The sequence below is a fragment of the Pieris rapae genome, chromosome 16, assembly GCF_905147795.1.
Source record: "Pieris rapae chromosome 16, ilPieRapa1.1, whole genome shotgun sequence".
NCBI lineage: Eukaryota > Metazoa > Arthropoda > Insecta > Lepidoptera > Pieridae > Pieris > Pieris rapae.
Window position 1 is genome coordinate 2480392 of NC_059524.1, and position 17327 is coordinate 2497718.

General features: G+C 32.2%; 2 protein-coding genes across 2 annotated transcripts; one reads left to right on the plus strand and one right to left on the minus strand.

Moving 5' to 3' along the window:
• The first annotated feature begins 7872 nt into the window (after positions 1 to 7872).
• On the plus strand, positions 7873 to 13650 carry LOC111003180 (signal recognition particle subunit SRP72). Its single transcript, XM_022273574.2, has 13 exons — positions 7873 to 8023; positions 8254 to 8488; positions 8705 to 8849; positions 9045 to 9235; positions 9381 to 9518; positions 9745 to 9877; positions 10663 to 10842; positions 11153 to 11314; positions 11609 to 11821; positions 12436 to 12533; positions 12733 to 12834; positions 13221 to 13325; positions 13495 to 13650. The coding sequence occupies exons 1-13, from the start codon at positions 7921 to 7923 to the stop codon at positions 13622 to 13624; spliced, it is 1935 nt and encodes a 644-aa protein (XP_022129266.1). The 5' UTR covers positions 7873 to 7920; the 3' UTR covers positions 13625 to 13650.
• A 639-nt stretch (positions 13651 to 14289) lies between these two features.
• LOC111003224 (probable rRNA-processing protein EBP2 homolog) lies at positions 14290 to 16418 on the minus strand. The gene is made up of 5 exons (XM_022273626.2): positions 16235 to 16418; positions 15935 to 16155; positions 15705 to 15863; positions 15472 to 15619; positions 14290 to 14698 (listed from the first exon to the last, which is right to left on the minus strand). Exons 1-5 carry the CDS (start codon positions 16292 to 16294, stop codon positions 14339 to 14341), a joined length of 948 nt encoding a protein of 315 aa, XP_022129318.2. The 5' UTR covers positions 16295 to 16418; the 3' UTR covers positions 14290 to 14338.
• Between the last annotated feature and the right edge of the window lie 909 nt (positions 16419 to 17327).

The window sequence follows — 17327 nt, forward strand, 5'->3', positions numbered from 1 at the left end:
CGTTAAGGCTTTTTAGGAAATTATCAAAAAGGTTAGTCGACATCACAGGAGAACGAAGAGCTGGCAGCTACCTCGCACAAAGAATTAGTCTAGCTATTCGAAGGGGGAACGCTGCCAGTATCTTCGGAACCTTGCCTAAAGGGACTCACTTTTAACAATATTTGTTAATAATTAAATTTTAAGGTTAGTTTTTAGATATATTTTTATGTATTATGTTATTTGTTTTGAATTGTATGTAAATATTTAATAAATTTTAAAATTTGTTTATTATAAAATGAGAAAAAGACCAGATTTTTCTCATGTGATCGTTTTAGACCTATAATAACGTTATCAATTACTTTTCTCTAGAGGTAATTGATATGTGATGTGATGTGATAGTGGTCGAAATAAACTTTTACGATATTAAATGAATATTATTTATTATGTTTCCACAAATAATCATTAATAGAATTTATTCCAAAAGTGTAAAATTAAGTCGATTTTTAAAGATCTTTTAATGTTTTAAACCTTACAAAAGATTTTCTTATAGAATTCCAGATAAATTTTTGGCACACCCAATTTCTCCCCATGTCTTCTTCAATTGTCTTTAAAACATTTTTTTGGGAACGAATAAGGACTTTTCTAACCGTTACAATAACAAAGCATGACCTGAATATTAAAATATTTTTTATAGAACAGAGGGCAAACCGACATCTGATGTTAAGTGACACCGTTAACCATAGACACACACTGGCAGAAAGCTCACAACTGCATTTTTTTTAATATTAGGTAATCGGGAAATAATTATATATATATAATTCATATACTATTTTAGATGTAACGAAATTTGTAAAATAAGATACATTTATCCAATGTTTTTCACATAATATAAGGCATATTATACGTAAATAACTGATCTTGGGTCTAAAATTATTTTCAGGCAATTTGTCTGAAAAAGTGTCCCTCGGTTATTAATGGTTCAACCTTTTTCTGGGTAACAGACGCGCTTTTAACATTTTCGTTAATATTAATTTTTATTAAAGTTTTACAGCTTCCTATGTCATGAGACACAAAAACAAAAACCGTAGGTACTCTAGGTTATTGAAGGAGAGGAATATTAAAGAATAAGAAATGGTCGCAATCAGCTGTTGAAATTTCGTTTAGAAATTTAAATCGTTTCAAGTACATTATTTATTTTTAAAAGGTATATAAAGTGTACATAAAAATATCTTATTTAAGAACAATCAATTCAAATATTGTGCGCTATATTTTCTGCGCTTTTTACCAATATAGGTTTCAGTAGAATACTAACAATCACGTCGTGAAGGCTAGTATCTCTTTGACATCCGATGCAATTATCTAGTCTAAAATGTTTGATGCGGCTACAGACAAAAACAATATATTTATTTGCCTTTCTCAAAGCCACTAATATGGGATATTTCTATAAAAAATTCAGCCAAACCTCGACATTTCAATTGTTCATTCGACCGTCAGAGTTTATAGGTTTGGTTGATGGCGTAATAGGGACACAAACATTACCCCTTTTAAATTGAATTTCGCACAATTTATCAGGCGTAGACTGATAAAGTATACGGGGTTACCTACAATAATTTTGTCGTATGTTTGCATTTTCAAATTGAAATTTTAAATGTTTGAGTCCCGGGGTCATCAATTATCGGACTTACATTGAGACGTGAATTATTTCGACTTTATTATTTTATGTGTTCATCGTTGATTGGGTTTCTCTTTTGTGACAGATCATGGGAAATATTATAGACTAAGTAAAAACTATTTAGCAAATGTCAAGTCATTTTTATTATCAAAAGAATAGATCTTCAATTATATATTATAAAAGTACGTTTTGTTTTTTACACTATACACACACAGAATACTATAGAATATATTTGTTTTCACTTTCAATTTATTATTAATATTACTTTCCAGGTAAAAAAATGTAAATACTGTTTGACGTGGAATAAGTGATACCTAGAAGATCTTATGTTCCAAAATAAACGTATTTTATTTTTTTATTTTTTTTATATACTTTATATTATAGAATCATAATCTTTTATTCCTTATATTAAACCTACAAAACATTATGTAACTTCTAACTCGTAGAATGTTCTGTGTAAGGGTACAGGCGATCGGAAACTAGCGGTCCAAGTTTGATGAGTTCGACACATGAGCCGTTGAGCGCCGACAACACAGCACTTGCAATATTATTTCCAATACATGTCTATGTTCATGTTCTTCTAAAACAATAAATATTTTGTCGTAAATTACTTTAAAATGCAATTAAAAAGTTTTACACTCGACTTTAAAATATGAAGGAGGACTATATTATATATTCGCATATTTTCTGTACTGTGGACTTACTGCTTAAAATTCATTAATATCATTGGTAAAGCAGTATTGTGTATTGTTCCGGACCACACAACATCTAAAATACATAACATTGAACAATATATCATATAAACTAATATTTTTCTTCATATTACCTATATATTTATACCTACTTTTTAAAATCCATCAGATACATACAAATTATTTTTAACAGATCAACCTCAGACAACAACAATGGATTTATTTGTGAGAAGTGACAGATAACGGTGTTCCCGCGCTTTCCACATCCGGTCCACCGGATGCTACGCCATGTTGACATGTCCGCGGGCGAGACGTGCTATTGGCAGCACTCCGACGAATTGAGCCAGAAAATTAAAAATCGTCCACTTTGTTGGGGTTCGATCTGAATTTTATACATACTACTTGCAAAATAATAAATAAAATTTCTAATTTCTTCAGATGATGGTGTCATTCAAATAAGGACACAAAAGCTATAAAGTTAAATACTACAATTTGAAACTAGGTTCTGGAAGGAAAACTTGATAACTACAAATTAAATGTAAATCATATAAGCTTAGAATAATTAGACATAGAAAGATAGTCTTCATACAAGCGCTCTGTCAAAAGTGACGCACTAAACCGGTTCACACAGGCGGGCCGATTACGTGCTTACGCTCGGCGACACGCACACATACACTTGTGTAATGTTGCCAGTGAAGGTCCAGTTTTCCCGAAAGTGGGGTAATGATTCGGCCACTGATAACCATTTGTTTTTGGCAATAATGCATAAATAGCTATGTGTGGTAAAGTGTGGATGTGTAATATTGTTATAATACGGGAATGTTTATTTTTAAGAAACGAATTAAAGAAAACAACAACACGTAAAAATATATATATTTTAATTATTGTATACAATTATGAATTTGTATACTGTGTAACTAAAGTAAACCAATCAAATCAACAATTATTTCTAATCGAATAGTCTTCATATTAAGAAAAAGAAAAAAATAATTATTAAAAAAATAATCAGTTTAGAAACCTGTGAACTGTATTTGTTTCCTGAGTAATTGCCGCTTTGATAGTGCTGTTTTCATTACATTGTCTTTTTTCGACTCGTAAAAAAGACGAATGCGCAAATATCTTTCAATAATGAGCCTTGACAAATTGTTAACATGATTTTTCTCATTTACATGTTCCTCTGCATCAGGGAAAACAGACCTACCAACAAGTTTTTCCATAATTGTCAAAGCAAGTTTTGTCTCTGATGTTTTATCTAAATTATTTGTCTCCGCCATATACTTCCGGAAATAATTTTCGGCTATGCCGCAGATTAAGTAAACAGCTTCTGATACATAAATTAAACCGCCGTTGTCCCTTAGAGTGACCAATTTGTGAAACCACAATTTTTCTTTTGTGAGCATGCTATCGATACAAAAATTACACTTAATTTTTTTCATTAAGTATCTCGCAACATTCCCTGCAATGTAGCCTACGACATAATTTTTGTAGTTTGGGTCATCAGTCGAAGCTATCAGAGAAGCAATGTCTACATCAGGTGCGTGTCTTTCTGATTCTTGGTACGGCTGTTCTTCGTCATCGTCAAAACGTTCAGAAAAAGTGGTTTGATTGATACATTTTATTGCAGAAGAACAAGTCAGGACAGAAATATCTTCTAATGGCACACAGTTGCCTGTTACCACTGCTTGTAGTTCCATGTGGCATAATAGTTTTCTGTATGCACCTTTGAACTGAAGGACATTTGGATTATCATTATGCCCTCCATTCATTCTTATCATGCCGAAGAACAGTTCCAAATGATCTTGGCTCAAACGGTACGTAGAAATATAGACCATTTCTTTTGTATCCTCAACAAGAGTTTTATACAAGTGTTTTAGGCTTTCTATGCATATCAACATTCCTTTAAAACCTTTATTACTTTGAACACTTAAGACTGACTCAAAACTTTTAACTTTTATTCTTATAGCAGCCTCATTTTCATGGTACGTACGCTTCCTAGTAGTTTTTATACTTAAATTTAAGATATATTTTTTGGCTTTTTCAAGAAGATCGAATATATTTACTTTATTATCTTTTGACAATGGCCGACAAAATCCGTATTGTGTTAATCTTCTTGAATTAAAAACATCAAATAGGTCGTTCAAAAGCATAATAAAATTTTCTGTGCCCGCAGATTTTTCAAATTTGTCCAGTTTTAGGGTTTCGCGGCAAAATTTTAGACTGATAGAAACACTTCTGCTAAGAAGTTGCATGGCCAGTTTAACTTTCATAATTGTATTTCTAAATTCTAAATGTCTTCGTGTTAGCTTGTTCGCAATGTTCAGTCCTTCTGTATCCTGCAAATCATTTAAAAGTACCAAGTAGTTCCAATCCACAACATTTTTTTGCTCATCGAGGAATTGGCTTTTGTCTTCCCAGTGATTACGGATAAGCTTAATCATGTGGCATGGATCTAGAAATACCGCCACTTCGTGATCTGATGAAGGGTGCTTAAAGGTGGTTTTCATATTTTTTGGATCTTTCACCCGACAACCTAACAATTCCATCGCTGAAATATTGGTGGGGTGACCATCAAAGGTAAGAGATACAACTTTAATTCCAGCATCATGGCATTTAGCTAAACATATGTTTATTAAATTTTTTTTATGTTTTCCCTCCAAACTGTGAATTAGGAAATATCCCAAAGGGATTTTCCAACGCTCATTCAGGCAAACAAGCATAAAAACATAAGCCTGTGAGGCTTTTATACCACTTGTTGTGCCTGTGCCAACATCTACATTTCCCAGACCTCCTTTAATATTTTGAGGTCTTATCGCCATTTCATCGGCAATCAGTCCACATATTAACGTTTTGTCCGAGCTTTGGGACTTTGATTTTAAAAGTTTAAAGGATTCATTTGTAAAACCCGGTGATCCATCGATGCTGCAATACCAATTATACAACGTTTTTGGGTGTGGAAGACACGTATCAAAAGTATTACGAACGTATGTATATGCTCGAGGACTATGGTAGTGCAATGTAAGACAGAATTTTCTGAACTCAGGTGTGTATTTTGGCATAGGACGCTTTTTATCTTTTTTAATTTTTTTTACCATGTTATTGAATAAATCGGCTGCAAAAACATTTTCAGACAATAAATTAGACACATCATTACTAATGAATCTCTTTTTTTGTAGTTCACTTAAAATTCCTTTGAGCGATTTATTCCTCTTTTGGAGACGCCGGGTCTTTTGTTTTAAAGTTTTTATAACTTTTCTATGTTTGAGATTAAGTAATGTGCTTTTCTTTAACTTTTTTCGAAGGAGGGCCTTACGAGGAGTGTCGAATATATAGTCGAATTCGTCGTCTGATGGGCGCCTCACATTCCCGCGTGACGTACTCTGTAAAATAAAAGTTCTTATAAGTTCATGCCACAATATTTACAAATTCTGGGTGCAACAAGGAAATGACCAATTTAAAAATCTACAGTTAAATTTTAAATACCCAAATTCAACACTTTTGATTGGAATTATTAACGATTACTTACAGGCTGCGATGAACTTTCAGTAACTAAATTTCTATTTGAAGCTCCACGAACACCTTCCGTTTTGTCTTCAGCAGCATTTAAACCCTAAAAAAAGTCAGGTAAGTAAGTTTACTACATAGACAGTTTACTAAAATTAAATAGTTATTAACAACTTCACTGTCTAAAAAACTACCAAACGTCTTTTTCGTTTCTGTAAGGTAAAATAGCATTCACACTAGCACTGTATTAAATAAATATATTTCATAAAAATAGTTGTTTATATTTTATTTTATGACTCAAAAATTGGCGTGGCTAATGGGCGTGGGGAAAAACATTTATTTTCCTAAGAGTCACATGTGACTCATTTGACAGTCAAGTTGTTTATATTAACCATTACACTCACCGATAGCCCATGAACAGGTGAAATCTCATCCACATTATCTTCTTCATCCAATTGATCATCTGTGCCTGTGCATGAAATATGTAAATCCTGAAAAAAGTAATTTTATTATCATTTGCTTCATTTATTTTTATCAACATTGTGTCACAAAATCCCAAAATACACATAATAAGTACTAAATAATGCTTTGATAATTATACCTTAACAGGGACAGCATTTCGACGCAACCTACACGATCCACCCTGTGTTATGTACTTATCTTCATTCTTAAAATGTTTTGAACATATTCGTGTATTTTTGGTTGGCTTCCAATATACTTCTCCACGACTAAGCCTTATATTTTTCACCCACTTGTCAGCAATAACAGGGTCGATGGGAATCCTTTGAACAACAACACGCAATACTCCTATAAGTTGTAATTTTAACAAGTGTGGAAATAAAGTTCGTTTACTTCTCAACTTTCAAGTAATACAATTTCAGGTATACGATATCGCTAAATCACACAAACACCTACATTAAACAACAACAACAGTAAGTAACAGTAGCAACTGTTTTAAAATTAATTTGTCGGAGCAATGAAGTCAGTTAAAATGGGAAAATATTTTAACAATCGGGCAACACTGTGCATTGAATTAAAACTTTTCTGTTTTGTTCTATTTTGACTTAATTAACTACAAGATACTATGAAATACTGAAAGCTTACCTGTGAAAAGTGATGTTATCACATTTCTTTTGTTTTTCAGATGTGTTGTGACACAATTTAACTGCACAAATCGTCATAATAATTTTTTTTTCGCGAGACAGGTTCGCCGTGCGTTGACATTGAACACTACGGAGCGGCCCGGCGTTTGGAGCCATTTATGGCTCCAATTAAGGTGCTTCAAAATTGACGCGCGGACTTGGTTTCTATGTCTTATTATTCTAAGCATATAAGTGTTGATTCTGATTCTTACCGGTGCTTTACAATAAGTCAAAAATTTTCATATATTTATACCTTTCTAACTGACCTGCCCAATAATGGTTGTTGGGTTAGGATGGTTCTATATTGTTATAATTTGTTATGGTACGAGTGGCTGAGTGGGTGAAACCCACATCTCTGGACTCAGCGTTTGAATAACGGTTGTGCACCAATATAATTTCTTTGTATATAATCAGCACTTGCTTCTACGGCGGAAGGCACACATTGTGAGAATATTGAAGACTGATCATCTATAAAATAAAAATGATCCAAACGCATACATTTTGAGGCCAAGACCCAAAGTAGTTGGTGGCGCCACTGTGTTGTTATTTATTATAAATAAATAATTATATAACACATTATTTTAATGTTTAATAACTTTAATCGCTAATGTTTATCAAAGCTTTGGCTGAATGTAACGTCGTTAAAAAACATATAAGATTTATTTGAAATTTGGCGTCATCTATTAGTTCAACTTCTAACTAAATCGCAGAGGTATTTAAAATCTTGTAAATACAGTAATTAAACTATGATTTTTGTTAGACAAGTATTATTATATCTCTTCTAGAACGTTGACAACACTAATTGTATCTAATAGACACAGTGCTCATCATAAATTGAAATTGGGGTATTTTGGAACGTTCACTGTTCAAAGGGATGACGTTTTACTTTTTAGTAATACATAGCTGTCAAGTACAGCTGCCAGCTTGTCAAAAAATGTCTGCCAACAAGGAAAGTAACCTTGTTCAGGCTTATATTGAATTAAATAAATTTTGTCAAAGTAGTGACTATGAAAGAGCATTAAAAGCTGCAGGGAAAAGTAAGTTCTATCAGACATTAACTCAGACGAAAAGATTACACCCGACTTATATGTGTTCACCCGATTAGTGCACAATCTCAATTGCTACATTTTTTAAATTTCTTAATCATTTTAATTTTAAACTAAGAAACCAAGCTATAAATTTTATAAAGCTTCTGCCACAGAAGAGAAATTTAAAAAATCTATTTGTAGTCTTCAGAAATTCTATACTTCTTATTTTTAATTTTCAGTTCTGCAAATTGCACCAACGGAGCAGAAAGCGTTTCACTGTAAAATAGTTTGTTATATACAACTTCATAACTTTAAGGAAGCCTTAGTGCACCTAAACAACCCAAAACATGCAGTCCTAGCTGCTGAATTACAATTTGAGAAGGCATATGCTCAATACAGACTCAATCTGCCAAAAGATGCACTACAAACAGTTGATAGTGCTCCAGAGCTAACACCAGCTCTTAAGGAACTGAGGTAACACTTATTTTAAAATTATTATGTTGAATTTTGGTCCCACGGGTCAACCTTTGATTTCCTCACATTGTTTTGTCAACCTGAAAGCAGTATTAATAGAGTTAAAAATGCATTCCTGCTCAGGTTGTATTCAAACCTTACCTTAAACCTTAACCCATAAGGTTGAGTCATATGCATAACTATATCTAATGCTCACTAATATTAATTTTTTAATAGGGCTCAAATATTGTATCGCCTTGAACAGTACCAAGACTGTTACAATCTTTATAGAGATATAGTGAAGAACACCACTGATGATTATGAAGATGAAAGGAAAGCAAATATGTCTGCTGTTGTTGCAAATTTGGGTGCAATTAATCCCGTAAGTAAATTCAATGTAAATCTAAATTATAATCTATAAATTATAGTTTTTGTTCAATATTATTCATAATTTAAAACATTAAGAAAATATTCTTTAACTGTATGTGCCTTTGTATAAGATAAAGAAGTAAAGTTTTAACCTATTTATACATAGAAAAAGTGCTTGTAGTTTTAAATTTGTTATTTCAATAAGCAGAATGCTGATCTTCCACAATTTGAAGAAACAACATATGAGCTCTCTTATAATGTGGGCACAACATTGGCAATGCGTGGAAAGTATAGTGAGTCATTACCCATTCTGAAAAAGGCTGAGCAAGCCTGCTCGGAAAGTGTTCTTGAAGATGGTGGTACTGAAGAAGAGGCTAAAGAAGAAGCCGCCATTATAAGGTTTGTATAATGATATAATTTTTAGTTAGTAAAAATGGCTTTGGGAATTGTGCTATTTATTTCTGTAAATTATTAATGAAAAAACTTAAATCACAATTCAAGTAAATAAACAATGTGTTTTACAATACATATTTACATCTTTTAGAGTCCAACAGGCATATTGCCTTCAACAAAGCGGTAAAGAAAAAGAAGCTGCCACCATTTACCATAATGTTCTTAAGGAGAAACCAAGTGATCAGGCACTTATTGCCATAGCTAGTAACAACTTGGTGGTTATCAATCGGTAAGTTCTTATTAATTACCAAATGTTAATGAAATAACATTTCAAAGATTTTTTGTTAACAGTTATCAAATGTTTTATGGGACACAGTTTGTAACAATTTTTACTACCTAGTAATTACCTTAATCATACAATTACTTTTACCATATATAGAACTAAATCCATTCATGAATAGGCAGTTTTTAAATATATAACCACTTTTTATTAAAATATTTAAAACATATTACAGGGACTCCAATGTATTTGATTCCCGTAAGAGAATGAAGGCGGCAACTCAAGAAGGCTTGGAGCACAAACTTAACTCTAGACAACGAGCAAAGATCATCTATAACCAAGCCATTTTGGCTATTTATTCTAACCAGGTGATTAATTATTTGAAATCTTAAAACCGTAATTTACTATAAAAGTAGCAAAATGTCTCAGATATAATGATGTATGTAAATTTTAAAATTATCTGACTCTTAGAATTTGGATTTACACTTGATTAACTGAATGCCAGAAGATATGTATTTGTAATATTCTAAAGGCCAGCTATGCAGTTACTTATTACATCCATATATATGTGTTATGCTATATTGCGAATGTATTAAATGAAGTCTAATTTTTAAATAATTATGTATTCCAAAAGAATGTATGTGCTTTAAGCTATCTGATTTTTAAGGGCCGTTCAAGTATAAAGTAAGCACTATAGGGTAGGGGGTGTCTTTGATTTTCTTATTTGGTGATTATGTCACATGGTAATTATTTTGTTTTTTACACATATTACCCACGCATTGTCTATGTTTAAAAACGAAATGCATTTTCCAGGATTACTATAAAAAATTAATACCTTTATGCACTTTTATTTTTGAGAGCTTTGCTTACTTATAATGACACTGGGGGGAATAAATTGCAGGAAATCAGCTTACGTAATACTTGAACCGCCCCATTATAGTTAATTCTGGGAAAAAGGATTTACCTATGCCAAACCTTTTCGGGGTAATCAAACACAGATATTCCAAGTACATCTTTGTTTATAGCAAAGCTATGGAGAGAGTTAATATTTTACCATGTTGTACATACTTTAATTTTTATGAATATGTTTTCAATAGTTAGTGTTAATTATAATTATATTTTACCAGTGATAACTAGTTTTATCATATTACAGCCGGACTTCTGCAAGCAATGTTGTGTTAAACTAACCCGTGAGTTTAATGAAGAGAAACAAGCTATACTCATTGAAGCCTCGTCATTGGTCAAGGATGGAAAGAGTCAACAAGCGTTGAATTTGTTACTGAAGTATGGAGATACCCTCACTTTGGCAGCCGCTCAAGTTTTGTTAGCTCAGGTATTTATATCAATCCCAATTTAATATATAGCTATAAATTACCAGTGTCTAGATTGACATATAATAAGTACAATTTTGTTTACTTATTGTATATCATAAACAAGTAAAATTATTTTGTGAAGAACTTCTAAAATAAAAGGCGTGGCTACGTTGTTTGAATGACCTTCATAAATTTCAGTTTTCTGTGACTAGTCACTTTTTACATACAATAATACTTCTGCCTTGACTTGACAAATTGATTTGTTTTTTTTTACATGTATGATTTTGTATATTATGGTAACGAAGTGTAAATAAATTAATACATTGTTAGGGTGACCGCAAAGCAGCTATCAAGTTATTAGAAGAAAGTGCCTTCAAATTTCGTCCTGCCGTTATTGGTGTGCTCTGTACTTTGCTCACAGCAGACAACGAGTATGAGAAAGCTTCTAATCTCTTCACTGAAGTCTATGAACACTATAAGAATGATGACGAGGTAAGTAGTTTTAAAAAAGTTGAAGAAAGGAAAATATCCCATGTCAATAAAAGAATTTATTTTGACAAATATTTTATATATTTATTGTAAATTACGATAGTGCATAAATTTTTAAGTCGAAAAAATCTTTGGTTATAAGTCCAGAGTTTGATATCTGGAAGATTAATGATCCTCTATTAGAGCAATACATATAAATAGAAAGTGACATTTTGATTAAAGGTATCTCCTTCTCACCATTATAAACACAACTTGACAGTAAGAGAAGATCTCAAGTTTATCAATTAAACCATTTAGCAAGTGAAAGCCCTTCGTAACGTATGGCGCGCGGCAGCTGAGGCCCACTCACGCGCCGGCAACGCAACCGCGGCTGCGCAGGCGCACGAGACCCTCGTGCGTGCGGCGCCGGGTGATAAGCGTACTCTAGCGAGGCTGGTCAAGGCGCTTATACACGAACCGGAAAGGGCGCGAAAACTTGCAGCCAATCTGCCGCCCATTACTAAGTTAGAGGTAAGTAGAATTAAAATCCGTTTATCACACAATTCTACAATATGTATGTAATATTAATATAATTGTATGGTTCCTGTGTTAACGGAATGTTTTCAATAAAGAATCTTTGAACACTTTTAAAAACTTTTGCTATAAAAAAAAATTGTTTTTCAAAGAACAGGGGGCAAACGGGCAGGAGGCTCACCTGATGTTCATGGACACTCAATGCCGGAGGGCTCGCGAGTGCGTTGCCGGTCTTTTAACTTAACTTTTAAACTAAAGCTAATGTTATTCCCATACAAATATGTTTTGGCGTTATTGGGTCACCACTAACAAATTGGTGTCGTCTATTCCAATGAATAATAACCCTTTGGAGTGATGTTAGTTAAGCAACATTCACATCTGAGGTAGTGCGTTAGAATCGCGTCAATGGTATTTTCGTTCTATGCGTGCAAGACTCAGAAGTCTATGGCCATAATTAATATTGTATATAGATTATAGAGTGACACGACTTTTTGCCGATGAATAGGGATGCCTACAGGTTTAAATTTAATGACGTGGAATAAGTGATACCTGTCCGTCTTATGTTGCATAATAAACATATATTTTTTTATAACTGTTGTATTCATTGTCAGGGCAAGATTGATATAGATGCGCTGGAGTCCTCCAAATGGATGATGGGTGCTAAAATCGTCAAGAAAACAGTGCAAAGTAAACAGGAACAGTCGCCTGGGTATGTTTATATAACTCATTATTGTGTGTTATGTAAATCGTTATATATTTCTCGAAAACTTAGCCATATTGAGATTCTGGATTATATTTCAAGTTAAGGGAATAAAAATTTCTTTAATATTGATTCAGTGGTTTTTGAGTTGTATCGTCGATTTTCTGTTTCGTTTGGGTGAATTTGTAATATTATTTTTGATTTCCAGAACGCCCGGTTCGGAGTTGGGCCAAAAGAAGAAAGCTAAACGGAAGCGTAAGACAAAACTTCCACCTTCCGCTGACCTTTCAAGACCGCCTGATCCAGAAAGGTTAATAAAAAAAATATTATTTACGGCAAATACCAATAGAGTAATTTCTATAACATTAAAATAAAAATAATTAAACTGTCACAATTTTGTTGCGCTTAAGTTACATTTTAAAACATTCTGACATTAGAAAGTTGACATCTGTCAAGTGGCAAAGTACTATTTACATTCAAATAATACCCTTATCTATAATTATGGAACTTTGCCAAAATACAATATTCAATAGAGAAGATTAATTATTTTCTGCTTTGAAAATGAAATCTTCAACGACAAAATTTGATATTATTTTATTTTCCACCGAAAAACTTTCACTCACCCTTGTAAAACTACCTTTGTTCATATAAAATATAAATATTTTGTATCTACCAAAATTTTAAAATACTATTCAGATGGTTGCCGAAGTACGAGCGTACAGCTTATCGGAAACGACGTGGTATTCGACGTGACGTCATCAAGGGTAGTCAAGGGATGACTACCAACGCTGTTGATCAGTAGTAAGTACATTTACCTTAAGACCTGCGGTAGTTTTTTGTGTTTTCTGTCAAAGAAACACTCAAAGTGGGTGGAAGGTCAATTATTTTATCTATCAGATTAAGCCATCTGCTGAAATATATATATAAATAATTAATTAAAATTACTATTAATGAGAAATGTAAATTTCAGTGATATGAGTAAACAGACTCCAAGTGTAGCAACTGCTGCCAAAAGTCCACGCGTTGAAGTCAAGTCGAGTGAAAGTGCTTGGCAAAGGAAACAACAGCAGAAGAAAAAAGGCAAAGGCCGCAAGTGGTAAAACGAATAAAGTTTTATAATGGGCAATGTTTTTTTAATTACACTATCATATGGCTAAGCATACACTTAAGCAGCTTAGGGAACTGTCATAGAATTTGAAGTCGCCACACACTTCAATTTTTTTTTGGTGTTGACACCACTTACGTCATATATCATATAATGTAAAAATTAATCTTAAAAAAATATAAGTGTCCTGATCTAAAAGCCACGCCGGTTTTCTCTCCGCAGACTGAATCACGTTTTATTTTAACTTTTACTTTAATGCAATACAAATCATGCAATAGTGACAGCAATTTTAAACTGTTAACATGTCACCATTAAAATAATTCAGACAGTATTTAACCCTAGAACTGGAAAATATCGGCAGATGTTGTGATTAACATATACTGTTTCAAAGAATATGGGTATAAGCCTGAATCATATTTAGGAACTGATAAATAAGATGAATTTTCAGTCCATAAAAGTCCATACAGATCAAACACATTTCTATACTGTTGCAACAGCTGCACACTAATAATTTAGGCTTAATACTAGATTTGTTTATTGCCATTCACATCATCTCATTGAGAAAGATCAACACATTTTTTAATTAAAATGCAATAAATCTATTGTTTTCTACTACAGATATAACTATTACATTACTGAAAACCACAATAAAAATAATAGTGCATCAAACATGAAAATTTTTTATTATTCTTATATTAGCTAATTACATTTATCTCTTGGCATTCTTCCTTTTAGATTTGCCAGGCCTCTGGTTCTTCTTCTTGTTATTGGGTGTAAATTGTTTAGATTTAAAATTGAATGGTTTTTTCTTTGCAGAACTATTAAAGCCATCCATTTGGCTTGATGATTCTCGGGTATTTAATTTTGAACCCTTCTTCTTTCCACCAAAACCAAACTTTTCGTCTTTCATCACTCTTCTCTTATTAACTTTGTTTTTAACATTGCCTTTCTTGCCTTTTCCTTTATTGTCATCTAAGAAGTCTAAATCAGTTGACTTGCCCTTTCTGACGCGTTTTAATTGTTCCAACATTTGTCTTTTATCTGCTGCTTGCTTCAGTTTTGTATCAATCTGAAAAATTATTGATATTTTTAGACATTTCATTAAGTCACTGATTTCTTTCTTTCATAAGAAAGGTTTAGCCTAATACTCCAAAAGGTCAGATCACATTAAGTGACACTGTTAGTTATAAGCTAGGATGCAGAGTTAAGGCTTTTATTCTATTACTCCTATATTATGCCAGAATCCAATGCATTTTTGACATAAAGGAGTCTTAGTCTTACCACTGAACCCTATGCTTCACCATGCAAAAATTTTCATTTTGCTATAAAATCAACTTTACTTAACTTACCTGCTATTGTTTTTTAAGTTATTTATAAAAACTTTGTTCTATTGTAAGCTAAACCTTTATCTTTATGTGACATTAAAAGTTTCAAAATTCTAAGTTATCTGTTAATTACATTATTGACTTAATGTTCAGTACTATAAAACCCCAAAAATAACAGCTACTTGACACAACAATTATATTTACATTATCTGGCCTAAACTTAGCTCAAAGACAATGTTCATCTTCATACTTTATTAGATTGTAATAAATGGATAATTTAGTTACCACAGAAACTGGTCTTGGTGATATGTTTTAACATGACAAAATATCATTTATTCAAGAACACTAATATATAAACCAGATTCTTTATATTGCTCAATTTAATAGCATATTTTAATTTTAATAGCAATTTGCATATAAAGTTCTGTTAAAACTACAATTATTTAACATACAACATAAACAATTATTAGTATATTATTATCAAATTACTACTACATTAAAACAACATCTAAAATACCTGGACTCTTTTGGCCATCTTTTTCTGATCTCTTAGTTGTCTCACTTTCTCTACTCTTGCTTGTGCCGCCTGCTTGGCCATGAGGTTCTTTCTAACCTTCTGCATGTGCTCATCTGTTTTAGCCATCTCCGCAAAAAAGTCATCAGGCCTAAATAGAAAATTGTCATTTCATATAATTAATACAAATATACTTTAAATTGTGAATAAATGAATACCATTTCAAAAGTTATTACCTTCTAGTAGGTATGTTAAGATCCTTTAGTCGTTTAATACCATCCAACACAGCAGATTGGGCTTGACGATGTATAAGATTCTCACGCTTAAATTCATTCAAAACTGGATCATTAGTTGGGTCATATACCTGTTTACCTTTACTGTTCTCTTGAAGATTTCTGAAAATGATTTGAAATTGTAAATTTAGAAGACCTATATATAACAAGTCTTAAAAAATTTAAAAACCTACTTTCGCCGTATTGCTGTCTGTTGAATTTGTAGTGCCACATCAGGAGCCATGGGAGCAACAGTTGTAACCAAATCTAACGTCTCAACCCATGGTAATTTCAGCTGAAATTCCTTAAGTTTTGTTTTTAAATCAGCTACGTTATTTGCATACTTTTTTTCTACCCTCTCAATTTCTTCATTTAGCCCAGGTTTCAATAAACCCTTTGCGAATGCTTCTTGTAACTAGAATTTCAAAAGTAAGTTATTCACTGAACAAATTATTTTATTATTAAATTATACCACATTTTAAAAAAAACTTCACCTCCTCATCAGAATCAATTTCGCTATCACTGTCATTTAAAACAAAGTCGCTTGTGGTCATTTTAACTTTAAGCGTTTCGTTATTAGTTTAATAAAACATAACCTAAAGATAAGCACAATTTCATACACATTCGAGGATGCAGCATTTAACGCACGTCGCCGGTCGCACGTTGATTTTGATTTTTGACAGTGACAATGAAGAAACACCACAGGTTTTCAATAAAAATTACATACTATAAATAACATGCCTTATACGTTATAGACTATACAAGACTTGTAAACGTAGGATATAGAATAAGCTAAAGTTTCTCATTGTGTACCGAAAGTAATATTACTGTAACTATGGAATAATAATAATGAAAACCTTTTATTTAGTATTGTACATTGAAACACATAATATGTATATGATGTAATTCGGTTCATACCTGTGTGGTCTTTTCTGACAAAGACCTTCTCCAAATTCTATCATTTCTCTTCGCCACACTGATTCTTTAATCTGGACTATCCACCTCGTATCAGATATTATGATAATGATATTAATTTATCCCTATGTTCTTATGAATTTTTCTCGACGCCTATGACCACTTTAGAAAAATATAAAATCATTTGAAGTAGAACTAACAATAGTTTTTATCTCTATCTGTATCTGATATTATTTTATTGCCCACATTCTGAATGATCTTTTGGAATAAATTAAATTTGAATTTGACTATAAAAACTGCACTTTAAAATTATGAATTAGATCGGCGTCAATATCCTAAAGGGGTTTACTCCTCATTAGAAAATTTACCCTTTATTGCGTAGTGAAGATAGTAGTATAAAGCTGTCGGAATATGAGCAGGCAATTTAATTTTACAATATATGTATTCTATAAAATTTTTCGTATTTTGTTTAAATTCAACACGTACAACTTTTAGACACGAACTAATTTTAGTCAAAATATACAATAAATCATAGGAGTTTGTTGGAGTGAATTTTCAATCCCTACAGGTGGACAGGATTCAAAATTTAAGAAAGAGGCTTTTGTTAAATTTTAATGATATATTTATATATATATATATATATATATGAATAAAAATATCAATACGTTTTAT